This window comes from Trachemys scripta, chromosome 11 (genome assembly GCF_013100865.1).
Source record: "Trachemys scripta elegans isolate TJP31775 chromosome 11, CAS_Tse_1.0, whole genome shotgun sequence".
In the NCBI taxonomy this organism is placed as follows: domain Eukaryota; kingdom Metazoa; phylum Chordata; order Testudines; family Emydidae; genus Trachemys; species Trachemys scripta.
The window spans coordinates 29,348,496-29,372,918 of NC_048308.1; the positions used below are offsets into that span (position 1 = coordinate 29,348,496).

Below are 24,423 nucleotides of genomic sequence, written 5' to 3' on the forward strand. Positions count from 1 at the left end.
TGATCTGACGATTTACTGAAACAAATAGCAATGAATCTCCAGGAAGAGGAATATTTTGCATCTGACTGGTTGACTAGAAAACATAAGAGAAAAAGTTCCATTGTTGTTCTTAGAATAACACTAAGTGAAAAGAGGGTATTTAACTCACTGCAAAGCTTCTTCAAATATTCATATTAGATCCTATAAATTAGCAGCTGTAGCAACAGAAGAGTGTTGTCCTTCCCTGGTGTCAACCAAGAAGTGTTTTTCTGAAAGGGGGAAGTCATAACATCCCTTTCAGTGGACTCCAGTAAGCCCGTTATGACTGAAAGGAAAGGTTATGCTGGGTAAGTAATTGAGTGAATTTTGAATTTGTTTTGATAAGATAGCTGTTTTCTAGGCTTTGTTTTAGCTTTTATTTGGAACACTGAACTACACTGCTATTTAATCCTCTTGCATTTATTATACAATTGGAAAAGGAATGCAAACTGAAACCCCATTGTCTTATGAATCTCACTTTACTTTAAATGCGGATTATTGCCCAGTGATTTATCAAGATGTTGGGACAATATGAAAATCACAACTTTTGTTAAAATTTCAGCAAACTCCTGTATGTAAGATAATATAGAGTCAGTGTTTAAGTACATTATTTATCCGTTAATTCTGGGAGAACTGTATTGAAGAAAGAGTTACAGTTCTTCCCATTGCTAAGGTTAGAGGAAAATATTGACTTTTTTGCTGAACTTTATGTAGATAACAGTTTTTACAAAGTATTTAAGGATTCTAACGATTGTGTAATTGCTGCAAAAAATGGTTAATATTACATTAAACATTTCCAGAGACATGCCTTTGGCAAGACATAGAATGGTAAGACTTTCCCTAGACATTAACAGCCAGTGACTGCAGTGGTAATACTGGAAGTGTGGGAATGCTGGGTCCACCTACTGAAATAGTTTCTAATAGGAGTTTGAGCTGGTCAGCTGCTTAGAACCCATGAAGGGACCCAGCATCAAAGCCTTGGCAGCAAACTTTAGGCAGATGCTGGCACTGCAGCCAATTCAGAATTAAATAAAAGGGCTAGTGGAGTTAATGGGGAAGAAGTTGGCTATGAATCCCAAATCCAGCTGGCTGTCTGGAAGGACCAACCCAGGAAACAATTTATTTGGAACAGATGCAGTATGCAAGCACTTTAATGCTGAATGCAATGGGGCAGCCTTGCCTCCCATCCTCCCTTTGTTTTCCTACCTAAATTGAGCCATTAGCTCTTTCCTTGTTGCTCCTGTATTTCCTGATGTTTGCATTGGTTCTTCCTGAGGAGCTTTTCTCAGTTCTGACAGAATGGATTTTTCCAGATCTTCTAACTCTGACTCTCCTCTTGTTTCTCTCTCTCCCTCCCTCCCTCTTTTGTGTCCTCAGGTTTCTTGTTCTTTGTACTCTGTAGTCTGTCTGTCTGACACTCAAACCTCTCCACTCACTGTATGGTCTGTCCCCTTTTCCTTTAATTCCACTAGGGTTACCATCTTTTAGTTTTTAAAAAGGAGGACACTCTATGGGGACCCGGCCCCGCCCCAACCCCGCACCTTCCCCACCCTCAGCCCCGCCCCAACTCTGCCCCCTCCCCTGAAAACTCCGCCCCCTGCCCCTCCCCCGGCCCCGCAACCCCGGCTCCCGGCCCGGCCCGGCCCCGCGACTCCGGACCCCAGCCCAGCACTGCGACCCCGGCCCCGCACCGCTCTCCCGGCCCCGCGACCCCGGCTCCCGGCCCGGTACTGCGACCCCGGCTCCCGGCCCGGCCCAGCTCAGCACTGCGCCCCCGGCCCCGCGGGCCCGACTCCCAGCCCGGCACCGCGCCCCCGGCCCAGTTCCCGGCCCGACACCGCGCCCCCGGCCCCGCGGGTCCGGCTCCCGGCCCGGCCCCGCGATCCCGGCTCCCAGCTCGGCCCCCGGCCCGGTACACAATCCCGGCTCCCGGCCTGGCCCCCGGCCCGGTACGCAACCCCGGCTCCTGGCCTGGCCCCCGGCCCAGTACGCGACCCCGGCTCCCGGCATGGCACCGCGACCCCGGCTCCCGGCACGGCACCGCGACCCCCGCTCGGCACCGCACCGGCCCCGGCCCCAGCCCCGCACCCCCGGCTCCTGCCGAGCACCGCCGGCCCCGGCCCGGCCCCGCACCGCCGACCCCAGCCCCAGAGGCCCCGGCCGAGTACCACCGAGCCCTCCGTCCCTCCCTCCCTCCCGATTTTCCTGGACATGTCCGGCTTTTGGGGATTTCCCCCCAGACGGGGATTTGAGCCCCCAAAAGCCGGACATGTCCGGGAAAATCCGGACGTATGGTAACCCTAAATTCCACCACCAATGATATCCTACTCTCCCTAGTCCTTATTTACTTCTTCACTCCAATCCCCCCCAAAACCTCCCCACACTCTGTCCTCCTACCCCATCTGTACCTTCCTCTGCACTTTTGCTTCCCCTGCAGATCCTATTCTCTTCCTTCTCCTCTCGCTTTGCATTATTTTGGGAAGGAGCCTACGCAGCTCACTCCATTCCTACAGGGGTAATGATTTGCTCGTGAGACACAATAATCTCTCTGATGGACTCCTCTGCAGTCACCCCACTCTACACCTCACAGGTGGTGGTACCAGACCCCATGCTCCATGTTTTATATCAGTGGCAGAAATCAGAGGCTCTCTAGTACAACCCCCTTTCTCACTTGCCAGTTTTGGTCACATGACCAATAGCAGAGATGCAATTACATAAAAAATGTTGAGGAAAGTAGTGAGTGTGAAGGTGCTCGAGTCCTGCAGCTGCATCAAGGGGGCATCTACAGAACAGTAAAAAATGACTGGGAAGAGGACAAGCTGTCGCCATCCCCAGTGGTTGGGTCTATGACACATAGCCCTGATGTCATGAGCATAACATTCTAACAATGAATCTAAGTTACCAACCGAATATTCAGATACTGTCTCTTGTGTCATGAATTCCCTTTGTTTGATCTGACTTGTCCATAAAACCTCTCAAAACTTTTTTTCAGAAATGGGCTTGTTCATGTTAAAAACCCTCATTTGGATTCAATGGACGAAGATGTTCTTTATCACTTAAATTTAGGAACTAAAACACACAACCTACCAGTGATGTTTGGTGACGTAAAGGTAAACAAAAATGCAAAGGTTACAATAGCTCTAAATACAAATCATTTCCTTCGTACTCGCCTTTCTTCAAACATCTCTTACTGTTACCTTTATCTAGTGTCTTCTTAGGTCTCACTAGGAAGATGAGTTAAACTTCCCATAGGCCAATGCCATTCTGTGAAGCAACTTACTAAAACTGTGCTGCAGATACAGCAGTGGAGATTACCCTTCTTTTCTCAATAAAATATGTAGACTCAAAAACTAAACCTATCACAGACATAATGAGGTAAAATCCTCCATGGTGGAGTTCTACTGACTTCAGAACTGAGAGAGTACATTGACTTCAAAGGATGAATTTGGCCCATCGTGTCGGTGATAGCTGTTGTTTCCAAGTCTATGTATTTTATTATTGAGGAAAGAAGGATGTGCTCCATTTCTGCACCAGCAGCATGGATTCTAAGTTACTTCAGAGAATGGCTTTCACCTCAATTTCTCAAGGAATTTCTACTCATCCTCGTAGCCAAAGATGTTATACAGAATTGTATATATGCAAAGATTCTTTCTGCCCCAAATCTACAAAGTTCTGTAGTTCATCATATGGTCAGAAACCCAAACAGAAAGTTTTCTTTAATAAAACCCACCTCGGTAAAACCTAGTTTCCAATCTGCCATGACATCAGTGGAGTTACACAGGGGAGGAATATTTGTCTTGAAGTATTTGGCCATCATCTACTTGAGGTAAGTGACATAAGACTTCATGTTTCCAATTGAGATCTGAGGTCAAAATGCATCTTATGATTACAAATCTTTTCGGTTTATTGACTAAGGGCTTGTCTACATGTTGGGGAAGGGGAGTTAATGCGCAACTTTTTGCTGAGCGTCAGGTAACACACCATACCCATGCCGCATAATAGGGTGCATACAGGATGATGTATCCTCTGTTGATGCACATCAGTGTGTACATACGGCGACAGTTTGCTGTAAACTGAGGGCGTGGCATTCCCATGCTTTGCTGCTGAGCGGTGTTTATTCTGGGACTTTTCTTGCTGTCTTGTGGGATGCAGAGCGGAAGCCAAGCTACTTCAACATTTTTTTAAAATCCCATGATTCATCTGTCTTTGCCCCGTACTTCCTTTATGGGCAGGCTTGTGCCACTTTTGAACTACTGCTAGTCAACCTGGACCCAACAATGCCCTGCACCGCTATGCTGGCAACCTCAAATGTGCAGAGGCTGCTTGGGCAGTGTTTCAGGATTCAAAGCTGGATGAATTCGACTTGGGACTTTGCCTACCACACCACTGAGCAGATGATGTGGCAGCAGCAGCAGCTCCTCCAGCAACAGGAGCGTCCTCAGCGATGGTGGAACTGGGATGCAGATGAGGATGAAGAAGAAGACACTGACCAACTGGCAATGGAGGATTTGTTCCTTAAGCAGCTTCACAGTATGCAACATGGTTTCTGGGCTCAGGAAACCAGCAGAGATTGGTGGGAACGACTTGATCTGCAAACCTGGGACAGCCAGCAGTGATGACAGAATTTCAGGATGGGGAATGCAAGCTTTCATGAGATACATGCTGAACTAATTCCAGCACTAGAGTGGTAGCATGCCAATATGCAGTGCCCCATACCTGTGAACAGGCAGATTGCGGGTCGCCATTGCTCTCTGGAAGCTGGCCACCCCTGAATGCTCCTGCTCTGTTGTGAACCAATTCAGCATGGGGAGATCAGATGTTGGGGCCATCGTGTGTGATGCCATGGAAAAGGTACTATTGTACCAGGTAATAAAGCTTGGTAACGCTCAGGGGGTTATTGATGGTTTTACATGCAAGGGATTCCCAAACTATATTGGGCAACTTATGGGACTCATGTGCCTGTTATTTGCCCCCAATCAGGGCTCAGAGGTATTTCTCCATGGTGCTCCCAAGGGCTTGTCAACCATTTTGGCAGGGTTACAGACATAAAAGCAGGATGGTTTAGAAGGGTCCACAATTCTAGGATCTTTTGCCCCTGGGAACACTATGGACATTAATGGTGTGGATATTGCTCCTGGGAGACCTGCTTACTCTCTGCTCCCCTGGTTAATGAAGCCATTCCTAGGCCACTTGGACAGAAGGAAGGAAGGAAGGAACTGTTTACCCACTACCTTAGTAGCCTCAGAATGACAGTGGAATGTGCATTTGGTTGTTTGAAAGGGAGATGGCGCTGTTTGCAGAATAGGTTGGAAGCAGCAGAAAGAAAACGTTGCCTGCTGCCCTAAGAGCAATATGCACTGCAACAGGGCATTTTGGCTTTATATTGCCTCCAGGAGTTGCCTCTACATCTCCCTGTCTCTTTCCATACTGTCTTTGACTAATGCAGTGCTTTCCCTGGCAATTGCCACACTGTCCTTTGCTACTGTAACCATCTCCCAGAAAGCTCCTTGTCAGTTTCATTCTCAGTTCTCAGATACTGCCTCCCCGCTCTGCATTTTTCGAGGGTTTTGGGGGATTTTGTATTGATGTCCATGAACATTTCCACAGGACTTTTCCCTTATCTCCCTCTCAGATTTATTCTGCTGTTGATAAAGGCCCTGTCCTTGAGGGTCTGACCAGTGCAGGTGCACAGCAGTTGGGGGTATTAAAGAAATGACAAGCAGTTATTGTTCACATTCTAGGAAGGCTGTGATAGCTATTTTTTTAAACATGTGTTTCTGCCTTTACCTCTCTGCATTTCTTCCCAGTCTTGGGGGGACCTGGAAGATGGTACGTGGTGTTTGTGTTGGGATTTTTGTCTGTGTGGCTTTGCCATTGTTCCTTGGAGGGTGGGGTTGCGGGGGTGGGCTTGGGAATTAAGTCCACTGCCTAGTTTTGCTGTGCATTTTAGGTGCCTATATGGTGTCAAAGGAGTTAGCAGGGTGAATCTGGGGGTGAGCTGTATAGTAATCCCTTCTCCATCTCTTTTAGGCTATCCTGACTCTGGATGAGGTTATGCTGAGGTGGGTGACTAGGAGGCAGAGAATGCCCCCACTTATTCAAAAAGGCAAAAGGCAGACCAGTGAGATACGCTGTGAAGTTAATCCTCAAGATGGTCCCTCCAGAAGTGCTGCAGGAGTGGAAGGGAGTCACTAGCTATACCAGGGAGGATGGCCATGCAGCTATTCCTCATAATCTCAGAACAAAAATTGAGCCGTTTCTCTTAGATTGTGCTTAGATATCTCCCCTGCAGGCATATAGAAAGTGAAAAGAAAAAATAGACAGGGTTCTGCAATGATTGCCTGAAGCATTCACTGTTACCAGCCAAGGGAAGGGGAAAAGGAGATCGGAGCACACGCATGTGTCTTCCATGGCATAGGCCTGAAATTGGTCAGTAGTTGGGGCTTTAGCATGAGACAGAGACCTGGCCAGGGTAGATACCATTTTGGAAAGGTTTACAGGGCTAGGAGGGCCCTGTAAATGTTTGTCTAGGGAGGCTGGCAGGCAGGGACCATGGGGTTATCAATGGCCATGGCCATGGGGCGCCCAGAACAGAAGCCAGTACAACAGTACAGCAGCATCATCAATTAAAAGTTAGATAGTAAATCATTAAAAAATAATTTTAAAGAACTTACATGCTGAGTTTCCCTCCATAGGATCAGTCTTAGTCCTGGTCTGGATGGCTGCCTGGGGATTGAGGTTGGTTGCTGCAGTGCAGGAATTGGGCTCATGTTCTACATAGCCAGCATCAGGGTCCTGGGTCCTGAACCAATCCTGGCTTTATAGGGAAATCCCTTTACTGGCCTCTTTATATTCATACCCCAATGTATCTTGCATGTCATCCTCTGGGAGTGGGGGGTGGAGGGGAAGAGAGAAGGTGGCCAGCAGGCTCCACAAGCTGCCTGGGTTGGGTGGTCATGCAGCTATGCAAAATCCTTTCAGTTCCTCATAAAAATTGACAGGTTACATGTCCCCAGAAGGATTTTTCCTGTTGTCCCTCCATGTAATGTAGGTGCTCATGAGCTCTTTGCTCTTTATCTGGCACTGTTCAGTAAGCTGGTCATGGCCCCTCAGAGAAATCTGCCGAGCAATGTCCACAAAAAGGTCTTTATTCTCATGGCTGGCCACAAGAGCTTCCTGCATTGATGTTTCTCTCCAGATAGTGGTTAGATTCGGGGTCTCGATGCAGCCAGGTGGCTGCCTGAGGCATGTAATGGGGCTTCTGGAGTATTATCACAGGTATTGTGACAAACTGGAATCTAGGAGCGAATGGACAAAATCTGGCACTGTGCCAGCTTATAAGTGGGGGAGGGGACGCCTGGTCAATTTGACCGAGGGCACACAGGTAAACAGACAGGTCAGTAACGGTCACTCACAAAGCGGAGTGAGACAGCTGTTGAAGGACTGCCAAAGTAATTTGCAGCATTATTGCTTACACACGAACACTAGACTGGACTAACTCCTTCACAGAAAAGTTAGTTCGTTTTGAAAGAAGACTGCAGAGTTCACAGTACATGAGGAATCAGTGCACTACATGATGCAGTTGTGTGTACACAAACGTTTTCAAAGTGGATTAACTTCAAAAGCTGTGGATCCCCCCCATGTAGACAAGCCCTTCAATCTCCTAAAACATATTTTTGGGGGACAAATGTGGTACACCTGAAAGTGAGGGCCTAGCAGTAACACTGGCAGTTAAGCTCTCCCCACAGCTCTGCCAAACACCTCATTTCAACCTGCAACTGTCCCAAACCTCTCTTTTTCCTGAGCACTGTGTGGGAAATTGTGCAATAGTTTTACAATGTAAACAAGTATACACTAGAGACTGTGTTGGTGGTCTGAAACCTCATGTTACTTCTGACCTCAGCAGCCAGATTTGAAATCAGGTTGGCAGAGGGGAACATTTAGTTGCATTTTAAATGTAGAATTCGATTTTTGAAAATAATGTCATTTGTGAAATGTTGTCTCCCCCCCATTGTTTTTATGTCTCCAGCTATGCTCAATAATTCTTGTTGACACTGTTGATAGAACAAATTAGACCATTAGCTACTCTAACATCTGTTTCTGCTTTGCTGTCTGTAGCAATAGTAACAACTTAAATTCAGTGCATATATTACACTGATGTTATTTTGCATTTACTTGGCCAGGAATTAATATCCAAGTATTCGCAGCTGTACAGTAGTGAAATCCTATAGTAACACCATATGTAATTTTTAATGTTATTTCCTATTTTTTAGACCCTTGAACTAATCTGATCCTCTATAGTCCTCACTAAAAGAAAGAGAGAGCCTAGTTTGTTCATTCTCATGAGTGATAGTCAGAAACCTAACAAATAACAATAATATTTTCCATTTATGTACTCTCACTGCACCTTCCATCTGAGGATTTCGATGCACTTTTACAAACATAAGCTTCACAGTAGTTCTGTGATGGAAGTAAGAATTCTTATCCCATTTTAGAGGGATAATCTGAGGCACAAAAAGATTAAGTAACTTGCCTAGGAAGTTGGAAAGGAAGCCTGTGGCAACATCAGGACATGTAGACAATATATTTTAGGAATAGAATCTGAGTTTCACCCTCTAACCACAAAGCCATCCAAATAAACACTTGATACTTATCAGAAGGGTAGCTGTGTTAGTCTGAATCTGTAAAAAGCAACAGAGGGTCCTGTGGCACCTTTAAGACTAACAGAAGTATTGGGAGCATAAGCGTTCGTGGGTAAGAACCTCACTTCTTCACTTGCATCTGAAGAAGTGAGGTTCTTACCCACGAAAGCTTATGCTCCCAATACTTCTGTTAGTCTTAAAGGTGCCACAGGACCCTCTGTTGCTTTTTACTTGATACTTAGGATCAGCACAAGTCCAGATCCATTAACAAGGTTACAACATGAACAATGGTTATCTAGCTAGGATATGGGTCTAATAAATCAGACTGTTTGTCCTCCTAAAACGCGGTGTTGGCATATTTTAAAAAAATATATACGGTAGATTTGTGATGGGGCTGGAATTATAAAATGCTGCATGTTTCTAAAAAGAATTTCCATATAAGAATTGCAAGACTAGGTAATTGTGTCTTGCAGTTGCTTTACTTTCACATCTGCTCCCTTTGGATAAATGATTCCACTAGAGCAATTGAGTGTAACATTAGAAGTGCAGACTGAGTCTTGATCCCTGCTTTAGCTAGAATGGTACAGATAATCTTACATTTTATTTCTAGTTTGTCTGCGTTGGTGGCAGCCCTAACAGAATGAAAGCTTTTGCTCAGTTCATGCACAAAGAACTTGGACTTGAAGGAGATGGGAAAGACTTGAAAGATATTTGTGCTGGGACAGATCGGTATTCTATGTACAAGGCTGGACCAGTGCTCTCCATCAGTGTAAGTACTTTATAGTGTACCTAAAATACTTCCATTTTCAGGCCAACAATAGCTGAAGAATTTAGCACATTGTTTGTATTTCTTTTTTAAATGTTTCATGTGGACTTAGAGCTTCTGAAAGCTGCTGGATTGAGAGCCCTGGACACTGAATAGGGAACATACTATGGGGAGCAGCATTGCAAGAACAGCCTCAGCATGTTGACCTAGAGCAGGGATCGGCAACCTTTCAGAAGTGGTGTGCTGAGTCTTCATTTATTCACTCTAATTTAAAGTCTTGCATGCCAGTAATACATTTTAACCTTTTTAGAAGTTCCCTTTCTATGAGTCTATAATATATAACTAAACTATTGTTGTATGTAAAGTAAATAAGGTTTCAAAATGTTTAAGAAGCTTCATTTAAAATTAAATTAAAATGCAGAGCCCTCCGGACCGGTGACCAGGACCCAGGCACTGAGAGTGCCAATGAAAATCAGCTCACGTGCCGCCTTCAGCACGTGTGCCGTAGGTTGCCTACCCCTGACCTAGAGGAACTGCCTCTTATAGTGAGAGGCTAGTTAAGTCTTCATGCCCTTCAGTTCTTGGCCTCTGTGTTGAGACTGCCAAGAATGGTGTCAGTTATGGTGGTAATCCACTGATTATTGGATAATCTATCACGTTAATTTCATGTTGGTTGTCAAGAAGCCATTATATCATAATAACTTCCATGCACCACTGACCTGAGCTGGATTCAAATCTGTGACCTAGAGATAAAAGGCTCCTATCTCCCAAGCCATAAAGACCCCACTTTTAACTGATGGAAAAAGTTTTGGATTCTTCCAAAAAAGCCTAACAGCTAACACTGTTACATTGTTCTCTATTTGCTATTTCCTAGAGATAGTGCATATAGAAATAACAGCATAGTTCAACAAGCCAGCAGGTTGGCCAATAGTTTAAACATAGTGATTACCACAGCAGGTAATTTTCTTCCATCACATCTCTTAGGGCTGATCTATGCTTAAAACTTAGGTTGGCATAGTCTTAGGTTGAAAAATCCACCAACGCCCCCACCCCACCCCGAGCACCGTGGCTACGCCGACCTAAACCCTGGTGTAGACACAGCTTCTATTGACTAAGCTATCTTCGCTTGGGGAGATGGAGTTCCTACAGCAATGGAAAAACCTCTTCTGTATGATAGTGTGTTTACGGGGTTATAGTGGCATAGCTACAGCCTTATTGTCTCAGAGGTTGACAAGCTGGAAATATCAACAATTCCACTCCCAATCTCTTTGCATTTCTGTTGTGTCTGCCATCAGAGGATCCAAAAGTGCTAATTGATTAAACTTCTCAATATTCTATGAGGTAGGAAAGGGTAATTACCCTCATTTTACGGTGAGACCAAGGCACAGAGATTAAGTGACTTGCATGAGGTTACATCTCCTGCTCTCTAGAGATGCCCTGATTCCCATGCCTGTGCTTTTCATTCATAATGGACTAAGCCAGTGGCAAATTTTCCCTTTACGCTCAAAAGATTTTCATCAGTCAAAAATCTTTCAGTCACTCATAAAGCTATATTTAAAACTTCAATAAGCCTAGTAAAAATCTGCTGTTGCTTGATCTTTTGGTTTCTATAAATTATTTCCCCTTACTTTCAATACTTGGACTAGAGCAGGGGTTCTCAAACTTCATTGCACCGCGACCCACTTCTGACAACAAAAATTACTACATGACCCCAGGAGGGGGGACCAAAGCCCCTGCCCAAGCCCCCCCCTGCCCTGGGTGGGAGGGCCAAAGTCCGAGCCCTGCCGCCCCATGGTGGGGGTGGAGGGACCAAAACCCGGGGCTTCAGCTTACAGGCAGGGGGCCTGTAACCTAAGCCCCCGCCACCCAGGGCTGAAGCCCTCAGTCTTCAGCTTTGGCCCCAGATGCTGGGGCTTGGGCTTTGGCCCCAGACCCCAGCAAGTCTAACACCAGCCCTGACGACCCCATTAAAATGGGGTATTGTGACCAAACAGCTTGAGAACCGCTGGACTAGAGCACATGCTCATGCCTGCTCATGAATTTCCCTTTTCCACACTTCTACTACATGTGTAGACAAAAGATTAATAGGCACAGAGCCTGCTCCTGCTCCCAAGGATGCCAATGGGAGTTTTGCCATGGATTTCAATAGGAGCCGGATCAGGACTGAGAATGATGATTTATAAAAAAAGATTCTTATGTTTGAGTCATGTCATATTTCTTGGCATCCTGTATAGTCAGTTTGCAAGGTCCCTGTCTTACAACAGAAAGAGGGCACATTTTGCTCAGTTTAGCAATCTGAAAGTTCAAGAGGTAATATCACTTCACACCATGCCCAAACTATGAAATATAGTTGAAAATATTACAACCATTCCCTAAAAGCTTTATGGTAGCAATCTTATTTTGTTATTATTCTTTAAATGTCACCAATACTTTTGGCATGGTATAAAATCTTAATCCTGCAATCACCTACCTATGTCATTTTACTCATCTGAGTAGTCCTAACTTTACTCACATGAGAAGTCAAGGAGACCACTCGCCTGAGTGAAGTTACACACTTGTGTTTGCAGGACTGGAGCCTAAAAAGCATACACAGAAAAGACATGGCTCTTGGAAAAACAAAAGAGGAAATAATGACATTTTTATTATTGCTCAATCAGTCTAAAATTCAGTGACAACTGTGACACTATCAGGATAAATCCTAATATAAGGCCTTGGCTACACACAAACTTGTACCATTTTAGCTAAATTAGTTTTAAAACACACTGTTCGTTAAACCAATGGAAGTCTGTGTGGACAAGGCCTAAGACACGATGTAGCACATGACTAAGCCAAACAATAGGAAGTAAAGAGAAGAGAAGACAAAAGAACAGTAATAACTTCACAGTTTCAGAGGCTACCTGTGTGCACAACTTGTCAATTCTAAAAACAAATTCTTATTTGTTTTTATTTTATATCTCCTGACCTAGACATCATTAGTTGACCGATATCTTTCAGGCATCAAGAAACCAGCCAATTAATGAAGGCTAGGTCAGGATCAACTTTCCAATGTACGTTGAACACTGTATGATTCTGATGGTAAGTAGGATGAAATTTCTGGCCAATGCCCCATTAGATGATTTGTTATGAGTTGTTGCTGATGTCATGTTTTAGCAAGATGCAAACAGGCTCAGAAATACTAGGGGTATTTATGAGATTTCTGCCTTGGCTATTCTTATAAAAATATTTTTTTTAATGCACTGTCAAGGAACTCAAGCAGCTGTACAAGAATAATAAGAACACAAAATATGTTAACACATAAAACGCAATAAAACTTAATAAAACCATCTTCCTATAACAGAGAGAGAGATGGGACACACTACAAATGGAAAAAAGAAATGATAGAACCAATGATGTTCCCATTGGGCCAAAATAAATCCTACCCATTTGAAAACACCTGCCTCTGGGTTTTTGAAAGCAGAACTGATTTACTGACAAGACAGATTTAGGGAAAGGACATTCTCGCTGTACTGACTTTAGGCAAAGGAGATGAAAATAGTAGGAAACTGCAAAAAAGACCTATGGTAGCACATCTCAGAGCCCAGGTTGATTGACTTGGGCTTGCACTACAGGACTAAAAAGAAGCAATGTAGACATTCAGGTTCAGGCTGAAGCCCAGGCTCTGAAATCCAGAGAGGGGGGAGGTTTTTGGAGCTGCTATTTTTATCCCCCCCAACTCAGAGAACCCAGGCTCTGAGACTTGCCACTGCACGTTTTGGGGTTGTGTGTGTTGGGGGGGAGGGGGTTGTATGTTGTTTGTTTGGCTTTTTTTTAGTGTAGACGTACCCAGAAAGGCAAGATGAGCCAAAGCAGCAGACTCTTTCCCACAATACAGACACCTCTCCTGTGTGCCCCGTGACCTACATCCTTGGCTGCAGCGGAAGAATGCACAGTGCAGCTCAGGATAGCTATTCCAGGAGAGCTGTAGGTTGATCTTGTTCCCGTGGTGTAACTTGGAGCAGCCTAAATCATGCTCTAAATTATAATGGTTGCCAATGGCCCCAGGAACTGTGTGAGGGGGAGTACAAACACCACACTGGACCCAAAGGGTTTAAAAGGCAATACTGGACCCAGCTAGACCCGCCCCTCCAGACCTGCTGATAGGGTGACCAGATGTCCCGATTTTATAGGGACAGTCCTGATATTTGGGGCTTTTTCTTATATAGGCTCCTATTACCCCCCACCTCTGTCCCGATTTTTCACACTTGCTGTCTGGTCACCCTATCTGCTGAGCATGCACGGACTGAAGGAATGGGTTAAAAAGAGCTCAGAAACCCAGGCAAAGGGTGGTAAACAAGCTGCAGGAGAAATGAACTCTTTTCCAGGAAGTCAGACAGAAGAATGAGCCAGAAAAGAGACCACAGAGCAGGTAAGGCCCTCAGGCAGAGCCTTCTCCAACCACCACCCCGTTTGAGAACCTGCAGGGCCTTGCTCCTTTGGACTCTTGTGTTGTAAAGTGATTGACTGTTTGGGTGTGGTATAGGGCCTGCAACACTGCGCCTACACCCAAGGTGATCTTGCCATTGCCAGCTATGCTGGCTGCAGGGATACTGTGTATTGCCAGTGCAGTATAAAGCAGCTACAGGGTATATAAGAAACTGGACCTGTGATGCATTTAGGGCTCCATAGGGTGAGAGCAATTCCGGGTGAGTCGTAGCCTCTCCATTATTACAATAATCATTCTTATTATTTGCATTATAATAGCACCTAGGGACCCCTACTGATATTGGGGCCCTGTTGTGCCTGGCACTTCACAAACATATTATTATATTTACTACTGATTTTTTGTCTTGCTATAGCACCTAGGAGCTCTAGTCATGGACCAGGACCCCACTGTGCTAGATACAAACACAGCACAGGAAGACGGCCCCTGCCGCAACCAGCTTACAATCTCAGAATAAGACAAGAGACAACAGATGGACACAAGGGAGTGAAAGGAAACAATGAGACAATGTTGATCACCATACTAGGCAGTGGTCTCAGCACACCAGCAGCCTAACCATTGTCATGTTTTTGTAGGAGAGTTTTGAGGAGGGGTCTGAAGGTGGATAATGAGGTAGCTTTGCAGATGTTTACAGGGAGCTCCTCCCAAGCATGACAGAACAAGAGACAGTCCCTGCTCCAAAGAGCTTTCTATATGGCATCATTCCCTAATATACCTGGAGAAAAACACCTGTGGGAACTAATGCTTAACCTGACACCATTCATTCCTCTGGGCTCCATCTCTGTGCTGCCAACTCCGTAAGAGGTATGTGGATAGGGAGCACAGTAGGTGCACTCAGAGAACCATCATCGGTACAACTTCACCTGGTGCCATGCTGTCAGGTGGGATCAGAGAGAGTAGTTCAGAGAAGCTGGCCCCTCACATGGATGCCCCAATCCATGAAGGTGTGATTCAGAGTCCGATGCTTCTCCCACAAATATCCCATTGACATCAATGGGAACAGGATAGCTCTGGCTATATAGTAATATTCTGAAGTAATTTTATAAATATGTATCAGCTTGAACAAAAATGATGATTAATGATGCTTTCATTTTCTTTTCTCTCAATAGCATGGGATGGGTGTTCCTTCCATTTCTATTATGCTTCATGAACTAATCAAATTACTACACCATGCAAAATGCCGTGATGTTACTATTATACGCATTGGTACTTCTGGGGGCTTAGGTAAGCTACCAGCTTTACTACTTCCAGATGGAAAGGACGTTTAATAAAACACAGCTAAGTAATAGATCAAGTTATTAGGAGCTTTTCATATTTTTTATTTTTTTCAGGTCTTCAAATATCAAACAAAACATGAGATTTTATTTCAAGTCAACAAATATCAAACTTCTAATGGCTGGTTTAGCAGAAACATACATTTTCATAATACATGATATCTTGAAATCTAATACAGCTGAATAATACTCTTTCCAGACCCAAACCAGCTGACAGAAGTTTACTCTTATTTCCCAAAATACTCACCCATAAGCTGATACCATGCACGGAAAGTTTCAGCCCTAATAGAACATCTTTCACTCAGTTAATAATAATAAGTATAATCAATTGGTTTTGTCTGGCAAGCCCATAAATCCTAATCAGGATTGGGGCCCCATTGTGCGGGGTGCTATACAAACATGAATGGAGAGACAGTTCCCAGAGAACTTACAATCTAAGAATGAATGGAAAAGATAGGTAAGGAATGGGACTAAGAAATCTCTCTCTTACAATGGAAGTGTTCAGTCAATATTAATGACCACATTAACTTGAAGTTCAGAAAATATAAATTTAGATTAACTCTCAGAGAGGAATTGGAATAACTATGTAATGGAAATAAAGCAGGCCTGATCATTCAGTCTGGATGCAGGCAAAACTCCCATTTCCTCCAATGAGAGCTTTGACTGCATAAACCCTTCAGGATTAAACCCAAATTGAGGAGCACAATAAAGTATTTTAACCACTCCATGGACACTTTAGGACTTCACATTTGTCGCTCTGCTGCACCTGCATAGAAGGTCATTTGGAACATCATGGCAGTAGTGGGACAGAAAGCTAATCTTCTGCTCAAAACGCCCACAGCCCCTAGTGAATTAGCTAACAGAGAATCTCCTTTACCTTTTAGGAGTACAGGATCTAAGATGCACAGTTTTTGGGGGGGAGGGCAGGGGAGGCTTAGGCATATTTATTTTGATTTCTATCTTTTCACCCTAAGCAAATATTCATTAAAACATAGACAAATCATACATACAAACCAATAGCTACACATGAACTTTCCTTGCCCCACCTATGTGTCAGAAGAAATAAATACCCTTTAGCCAACATATTCCCTTTGCAACCCTTCATATCCATACATGTGCACTTACTGAGTTTTACTTTGTATGTATTTGAATGGTTCTCTCATATATATAGTTTGCTGATAAATATTCATATTAATTAAGATATTACTGTAATAAATTAGGTTATAATCTAAATTATAAATATTATGTAGCACTAACCTATCCCCAATCCCCACTTCTGCAGGCATTGACCCTGGAACTGTTGTAATCACAGATATCGCAGTGGATTCATTTTTTAAGGCTCGGTTTGAGCAGGTGATACTGGATAATATAGTTGTACGAAGCACTGAACTTGATAAGGACCTTGTTGAGGAGCTACTGAACTGCAGCAAAGAGATTCATTACTTTCCAACACTTATTGGGCATACTATGTGCACCTATGATTTTTATGAAGGTGAGGGGTATCTCTAATTTTCTATTCATTTTCTTTTTCAAACATAAGATCAGATCCTGAAACCCTTGCTCAGGCAAAATGACCAGTGCAGTCAGCAGGAGAGTTGCCTGAGTGAGTGCTGAGTAAAACGCAAGGAAGGACTTTAGGATTTGATCCACCATATATTTTAGAGACTTGCTGAAAGGTCAGAAATGGAACTACTTTCATAATATGTCACACCAATTAGCACAACCATTAACCATAGTGTAATTGGCCTCTATTTGCATCTGCCACTTAGTCAAATTTTGTAACAACATCACATCTGCAAAGAAAATATTATTATAACCATGGCAGTGAATCAAGCATTACAATTCATTCTGGACAGCACTCACTCCCTTAGGAAAGTATAGGATTCCCTGGATAGCACTTCCTGCTGTCCCTCAGCCCTACTGAGCCACCGAAACCAGCATATACTCAGTGAATCTTTGAAAGCAATAGGCACATAACATTAAGCAGCTAAAGTAAATAGCCCCTTGTCTATAATCTTAACATAATTTTAACAGATGGGTTACACTAAGTTACTTCCTATGACAGGATTATAGCTTCAGAATTACCTAACAGAAGAAAAATGTCAGTAAGTGTGTGGCATTTGTGTAAATAAACCTTAGATCCTCGGCAATATCTTGGAACGGTTTCCTTTACAAAATTAAATGCTGATTGCAAAGTGGATGAAACAGAATAAATGGAGAATTAATAATTGGAGGACTATTTATAAACCTTTGGATCTGCTTGCAAATGCAGCCATCTGTGTGTTTCTCAAGGCCATGTTTTACTTAAATAAAAAGCCATTTGAGAGGATTAACAGTAGGAACAACAAGGATATTAAAAGGTTTGTCCAGTGTAGTAAAGTTTTAGGTGTACATTTGCCTGAGCCGAGGACATAACATCTAAGTGAGAAACATAAGCACGAGTGAGAAGGGGTTCATCCTTTGAAGATCAAAATTGAATTCCAAAATACTAGTAAAAACAAATCTGTGATGTTAGCAAGACAGGTCACTTTCCAGGAGCTGTAGTTCTATCAGTCAATTGCCTGAATACAGCCACACTTGTAGAAATGTGCATGTGCCCTCAGTTTACAGCCAGAACCCGCGAGAGGAATTGTGTCCACTGTTGTCCACATGCTTCTGCACAGATCCAGACTTTCCGACCCAAAGGCATATAAAGTGCTTCAACCCGGTCTATCCCAAATCAATTCTTTTCCTGTTTAGTCAAAAAATCATCTAAAGACTCAGAAGCAGGGAAGGTGGCTGGGCAATATGGATCCAGTAGCTAATAAGCAGCTTTTTTTTGTCCTTTGATAATTGCCCCATTTGGCGATTAGCTAATGATAACAAACCCACCCCCACCCCACTATAGGAGTATTAACTGAGTTAATGATTACAAGACTACTCTTCCTCATTGGACATCAGACCTACAAGCTAACTCAAAGAGAATGTTAGTCTCTAAGGTGCCACAAGTACTCCTGTTCTCCTTTCAAAGAGAATGCTGCTGGGAAGATGTGTGAATTGAGCTCCATGTAGTAACCTTACACATCTCTGTTACAGAGACTTTTCTAAGCAATTGTGTAGAGGCTGTTTCAGATCTACTAGAAAGTGTTCTGAGACCTGGTCTGCAGTAGAAAATTTGCTCGACATAACTATGTTGCTCAGGGATGTGAAAAATCTACAACCCTGAATGGTGGAGTTAGACCAACCTAAGTCCCCATGTAGAAAGTGCTAGGTCAATGGAAGAATTCTTCCTTCGACCTGGCTACTGCCTCCTGGGGAGATGGATTACCGACACTGACGGGAGAATCCATCTGATCGGTGCTGGGGGTGTCTACGCTAAAGCACTAGAGCTGCAGCAGCACAGCTGTACAGTTTTAAGTAAAGATAAGCCTAAAACCTCAATTAAAGACATATGTAAAGTCACAGCAGGCTTGAACGCAATGAATGATTCACTTATTTTCTAAACAAAATTTATCAGCCCTCTGGACTGGTCTCCATCTGCTACAAATAATCTATGGGATTTACAAAAAGGCTTTGTTCTTTCTCAGCAGTAACTAAGAACATTTTGAAGATAACTATCTAGCCTCACCTGCTAAATTAGGAAGATTAGGGACCAACAGCGATAGACTGATAGATTGAGTCAAGTAAACTGAATCATCCCATAGGTCACCTATCCTTACAGCACACTGTTGAAGAAGGGCTCGGTTTTGCAGTATGGATCTCACCCGCTCTCTTTGCTAATGTTACAGCCACCAGGAATGCAGTCCTTATAGATCGCTTTGAAGGCCATTTCCTAACCTAAGTGCTGCATTATGTGGGAGGACACGACTGTCCTCGGCAGCCCCGGGGACAGAGCAGTGCAAGAGCATCTTTGCTCACTTGCCCTCAGGTCCTGCATCCAGTGAAGGGGGCAGCTTGGCCAGATCCAAGAATTGGGCCCTTAGAATATCTGAGAGTATGTGTGAGAGTTAATTGTTTTTCTAAATGGATCCTGAGTCTGAGGGCATGGCTACACTTGCAGATGTAGAGCGCTGGGAGTTAAACCAGCCTTCGGAGACCGCAACAGGGAAAACGCTGCCGTGTATTTACACTGTCAGCTGCAAGCGCACTGGCGTGGCCACATTAGCAGCTCTTGCAACACCACAGAGAGCAGTGCATTGTGGTAGCTATCCCAGGGTGCAAGTAGCTGCAACGTGCTTTTCAAATGGGGGGGTGGATTGTGACAGGGAGTGTGTTTTGGGGGTCTGTGAGCATGTCAGCATGCTGTCTTGTAAGTTCAGACAGCAGCAGACCACCCCTCCCTCTCCCCCTCTCTCACACACACTCACAACAGCAGCATTCCACAGTAATGGCTTGCTTTGTCCCGGAACAGATAAGCATGCCAGCTGTCAGAAACAGAGCTTTCAAAACAATGAGAAAAGTGGCCACTTGACTTCAGGGGATTATGGGATGTTTCTGGAGGCCAATCACAGCGCAGTAATGCAACACCTCGTTCACACTGACGCCCAGGCGTTTCAGCTGGGGCACAGCAAGCTTTATGCTTCTCGTGGAGGTGGATTACCAGGAGTGCTCCAGCTGCAGAGTCGAGGCGCTCTATGTGACTTGGCAGTGTGGACACATTGGGAGTTAGGGTGCCTAGGGCTGCTTTAATGCGCTCTAACTTGCAAGTGTAGCCAAGCCCTAAGAGATTTGGAAAAGTGAGAACAGAGGTGTGAACCCCTAGTAGAAAACAAAGTTGTCAAGAAAAAATTCTCTTAAACCAGTTTGATTCCTATAATTAACCATCTCCCTTCAAAAAGTTAAAGTTAAAATTAAGATTAAAAGGTCTTTTCCATCTCCATTTTCTCCACATAATGGAAGGGGCATGTGTACCTAAATTTGTTAATCGTTTTCTAAAGCAACTTGGTATGTTGTAGATTTCATCTGCAGAGCCTCACAGAGCTATGCCAACTTACACGGCTGAGAATCTGCCACCATATCTCTATGCACCTGTGGTTTTTTGGTCTCGGTTTTGTTAAAACTTCTATAGTGAACTCAGCTGTATTTTGTCATAGCAGATTGGCTTTAAAAATACATAGCAAATGGAATAAAAAATAATTTAATGAGCCCCATTAAAATAACAATTTAATGCAGTTTTAAGGAGAATTTAGACAAATTCTGCACTTTGAGAGAAACTGCCTGAGACTGCAGCCAGTTTTACTATGACTGCAAACCCCATATTGTATAGACGGATGAGCAGTCACAGGTTTTTTTCTTTCCAGGTCAAGGACGATTAGATGGAGCATTGTGTTCTTTTTCCCATGAAAAGAAGTTGGAGTACTTAAAGAGAGCTTATGATGCTGGTGTAAGAAATATTGAAATGGAGTCAACTGTATTTGCTGCTATATGTGGACTTTGTGGTCTAAAAGGTAAGATTTCTTGTCACAGGCCATTTCCTTTTCATGTTTGTTCTCATACTCCTTCACACTTCCTAATTTTATCTACATATGGATTTGGTCAGCTCTGGGATTTATACAATGTGAAAACTACAAATGTATTCCAAGCTTCTTTCATTAAAAAGTATATTAACACAAATCCAGTGGCTTCATAAAATGTTTACCTGAAACTCCTTGTTTGGAAGTGCAGGGCATAGAAAAAACAATTAACTGTCTTGGCAAAACCAAAATTTCACTCAGCCCAGCTCTGAATAGTTTCCTGGCTATGCCCGTGTCTCTGGTTTTCTTTTACTGGCTGCAAAGCTCACTTGTCTCTTGCTAACATATTGTGGGGCATATTTTCAGTGCATGTGATAAATGAATTTTCAGGCAACCTCTGCCAATTGAGCTCCTAAGGAGCTCTGGATAAAGCTTAAAGATTGCAGCTGCAGACCTGCAAAGGGGGGGTAATTATGACGACACTGCCTCTGCTTCTCCAGTACAGCTGCCCCTGTAAGTTCCAGGAAGTGGAATGTATATTGAGCCCTTCATTTAACCCCTCCCCCGATAAACCTGCATTATCTATGTGTGCTAGGAATATAATCCTTTACTGTAGCAAATACCGTGGATATTTCGGTATATCATAAGTTACTTAAAAGGGCGTTTTTGTTTTTCTTATAGCTGCTGTTGTCTGTGTGGCACTCCTTAACAGACTCGAAGGTGACCAGATTAAGGCACCCCATGAAGTTCTAGTAGAATATCAGCAACGGCCTCAGCATCTGATCTCAATTTTTATCAAAAAGCGTCTTGGGTTATATAACCAAATGGAATTACTAGACAATGCATTTTTCCTGAATAACTAAGGGGAAAATATACCCTGCCAATACACAAAATGAATGTCTTATGTATTTATCTCTTTATATTGATACGTATAGGCAGACATAAATATAATGTTGCTGTGTAGTGAATTCAAATATAAATGAAACTGTTTATAAGGAAACAGAATGATAGTTCCAAATGGTTTCAATGCATAGTTAGTGAAAACTCTAAAGCCAGTTATAATGTAGTCGTTTTGTCCTATAAGGGGATTTTACGGCATACACATTCACATAAAATTAACACCTATCTATAAAACACTTTCCACATCAGATCCCTCTACAGGCATAAAAAGGTGTGGAGTGTAATCACAAGTAGCCCTAGCGGGACTCAGTGAACCTGATTTATAATAGGGCCTGTGGGTGTTCAGCACCTCTGAACATCTGGCCCTGTAGTGTTCCAGGATCCAGACCGATCTAGGACTTGGTTTTGTTTAATTTTACATATTTATATATCTGAGAAAAGGTCTGAAATGGAAAGTATGTAAGTATTACTATAACATAAAAGGGTAGGCCACAGAAATCCTTCTTATAGCAAAAATAAAATTATCATCATGGTGGAACTGCTCACTAGTGGGTGTAGGTTTGGGCCCCAAGGTGATTGTTTAGAAAGCCAAAACTAGGCAAATCAGCATTTGTGGCATTATTGTTCTTCATTGAGTTTCAGCAAACACAGGTGATAGGCAGCTTATAAAGAGAGAATAAATATTATTGATACAAATTTAATTTTACTGTAAATTACTAACGAGTCCTGTATCCTTCATATGTGTTTGCTAATCAGCACATAGAAATACAAATCATGATCTCTAACTTTGAAATGGCTAAAAGGTTCTTTGTTGTTTGGATTTTTTACTTAACTTATGGCCTGATCCAGAGTCCACTTCTTTCACTTTCCCATGACTTCAGTGGGCTCTGGCTCAGGCCCAGGCCCTATTTTTATGACCCATTCAAAGTGTTCTTTGCAATGAGAATCTTACAATTTTGTAACGGTAATTTATAGAAGTTTAACTGTTATTTTAAATATTATAAACTTAATATATCACATTAAATAGAGTACAGGCCTGTAAAATGAACACGTTTTTATAATTTTAAACAGAAAATAGAATCAGAAGAAACTATTACAAAAAGGTATTTTTCATGGGCTAGCCTAGACCCACAATTGTATGACCAATATTCATGAAATCTTCATCAAACATAGGAGAATCCCTATTTTATCAGCTATTCGGGGATCGAGTTAATTAAATAAAAAAATTCATAAAACTGAACATCTCAAAATTACAGCAGGTATAGTGCATAACTTGCAGCATGGTGCACTGCATTGATTACTTCTTGCCCTTCAAACCCCTGCAAAGCAATTCCCGATGCACTGAAGATATCAGAATGTGAAAAGATGTCAACCTATTCTTCATTGACATCACTTTAGTCATATGACTTCTCCCGTACCCCCATCAAGAAAAGTGTCCTAAGATTGATGTTCATAAAATTGAGGTCGTACTGTATCTTTATTTTTTATTTTATTTTATTTTTTTACTACAACAACTTTAAGTCCAGGAAATAATACTTTTAAAAATCTGTTTAAGGAATGTAAGGTCTGATGCTTCTCTCACCTATGCTATTTTACATTTGGTTCACTGTAATTACTCCTGTTTCTCACTGGTGTGAGAGGGATATCAGGTCTGTAGTGCTCACTACTCAGGCATTTGAACTGAAGTCTTTTATTTAATTATAGAACAGGTCCGGCTCAGGCTTTCTTGCCATGCCCCATTAGTATGCCTCAGCCTGAGCTGGAGGTCTCACCTCTAGGTGTTCTGGGTAGTACACGTTTCACGTCAAATCAATCCCTAAATCTTAAAACCCCTAAACACCAATGTCCCCAAGGGATCTGTTCTGGGCCCAGTGCTGTTCAACAGATTCATAAATGATCTGGAAAAAGGGATAAACAGTGAGGTGGGAAAATTTGCAGATGATACAAAATTACTCAAGATAGTAAAGTCCAAAGTAGACTCGGTGACTTCAAAAAAGCAGACTTTAACAAACTTTAAGAACTGGTAGGCAAGGTCCTTTGGGAAGAAACTCTATGGGAAAAAGGAGTTCAGGAGAGCTGGCAGTTTCTCACGGAGACAATATTAAAGGCACAACTGCAAACCATCCTGATGTGAGAGAAAGATAGGAAGAATTGTAAGCGGCCAATATGGCTCCACTAGGAGCTCTTTAAAGGAATCCTACAAAAAGAGGAAACATAGACAAATTGCTAAGGAGAAGTACAAAAGAATAGCACAAGCATGTAGGAGCAAAATCAGAAAGATTATGGCACAAAATGAGTTAGAGTTAGCAAGGGACATAAAAGGCAATAAGAAAAGGTTCTGAAAACACATTAGGCGCAAGAGAAAGATGAAGGAGAGTGTAGGTCCTCTATTTAGTGGGGAAGGAGAGGTAATAACTGATGACATCAAGAAAGCTGAACTGTTTAATGCCTATTTTGCCTATTTTGCTTCAGTCTTCACTAAAAAAGTTAATGATAACCAGATACTCAACACAATTAATATTAACATCACAGGGGAAGGAATGCAAGCCAAAATAGGGAAAGAACAGGTTAAAGAATATTTAGATAAGTTAGATGTATTCAAGTTAGCAGGGGTTGATGAAATTCATCCTAGGGTAACTTAAGGAACCAACTGAAGCAATCTTAGCAATTATTATGACCATTAGCTATTAACTCTGAGAACTCCTGGAGGACAGGGTGAGACGTTATATGATTAAAACATGATCAGGTAGATCATTGTTGCTGCCACTGTTATATAATTACAACAGATCTTGTACAAAGTATGTCAAGTAAGGCGTCTATTAAAAATTTATGATTTGCTCAATGTGATTATCCTATTTGTATGCATGTATCATTTTTGTATCTGAAGTTATGAATATTAACTATGTACCTG

The 24,423-nt window shown here is 42.8% G+C and overlaps 1 protein-coding gene across 6 annotated transcripts; it reads left to right on the forward strand.

The window, feature by feature from the left end:
• UPP2 (uridine phosphorylase 2) lies at positions 1 to 23,991 on the forward strand. Of its 6 annotated transcripts, none has more exons than XM_034785601.1 (7): positions 1 to 326; positions 3,011 to 3,128; positions 9,271 to 9,429; positions 15,016 to 15,130; positions 16,463 to 16,672; positions 20,460 to 20,606; positions 21,294 to 23,991. In XM_034785601.1, the coding sequence occupies exons 1-7, from the start codon at positions 301 to 303 to the stop codon at positions 21,473 to 21,475; spliced, it is 957 nt and encodes a 318-aa protein (XP_034641492.1). In that variant the 5' UTR covers positions 1 to 300; the 3' UTR covers positions 21,476 to 23,991. The 6 variants fall into 6 exon arrangements, with proteins under 6 accessions (XP_034641492.1, XP_034641494.1, XP_034641495.1 ...); XM_034785603.1 differs by lacking the exon at positions 3,011 to 3,128 and adding an exon at positions 6,049 to 6,080; XM_034785602.1 differs by lacking the exon at positions 1 to 326 and adding an exon at positions 6,049 to 6,080.
• The last annotated feature ends 432 nt before the right edge of the window (positions 23,992 to 24,423 follow it).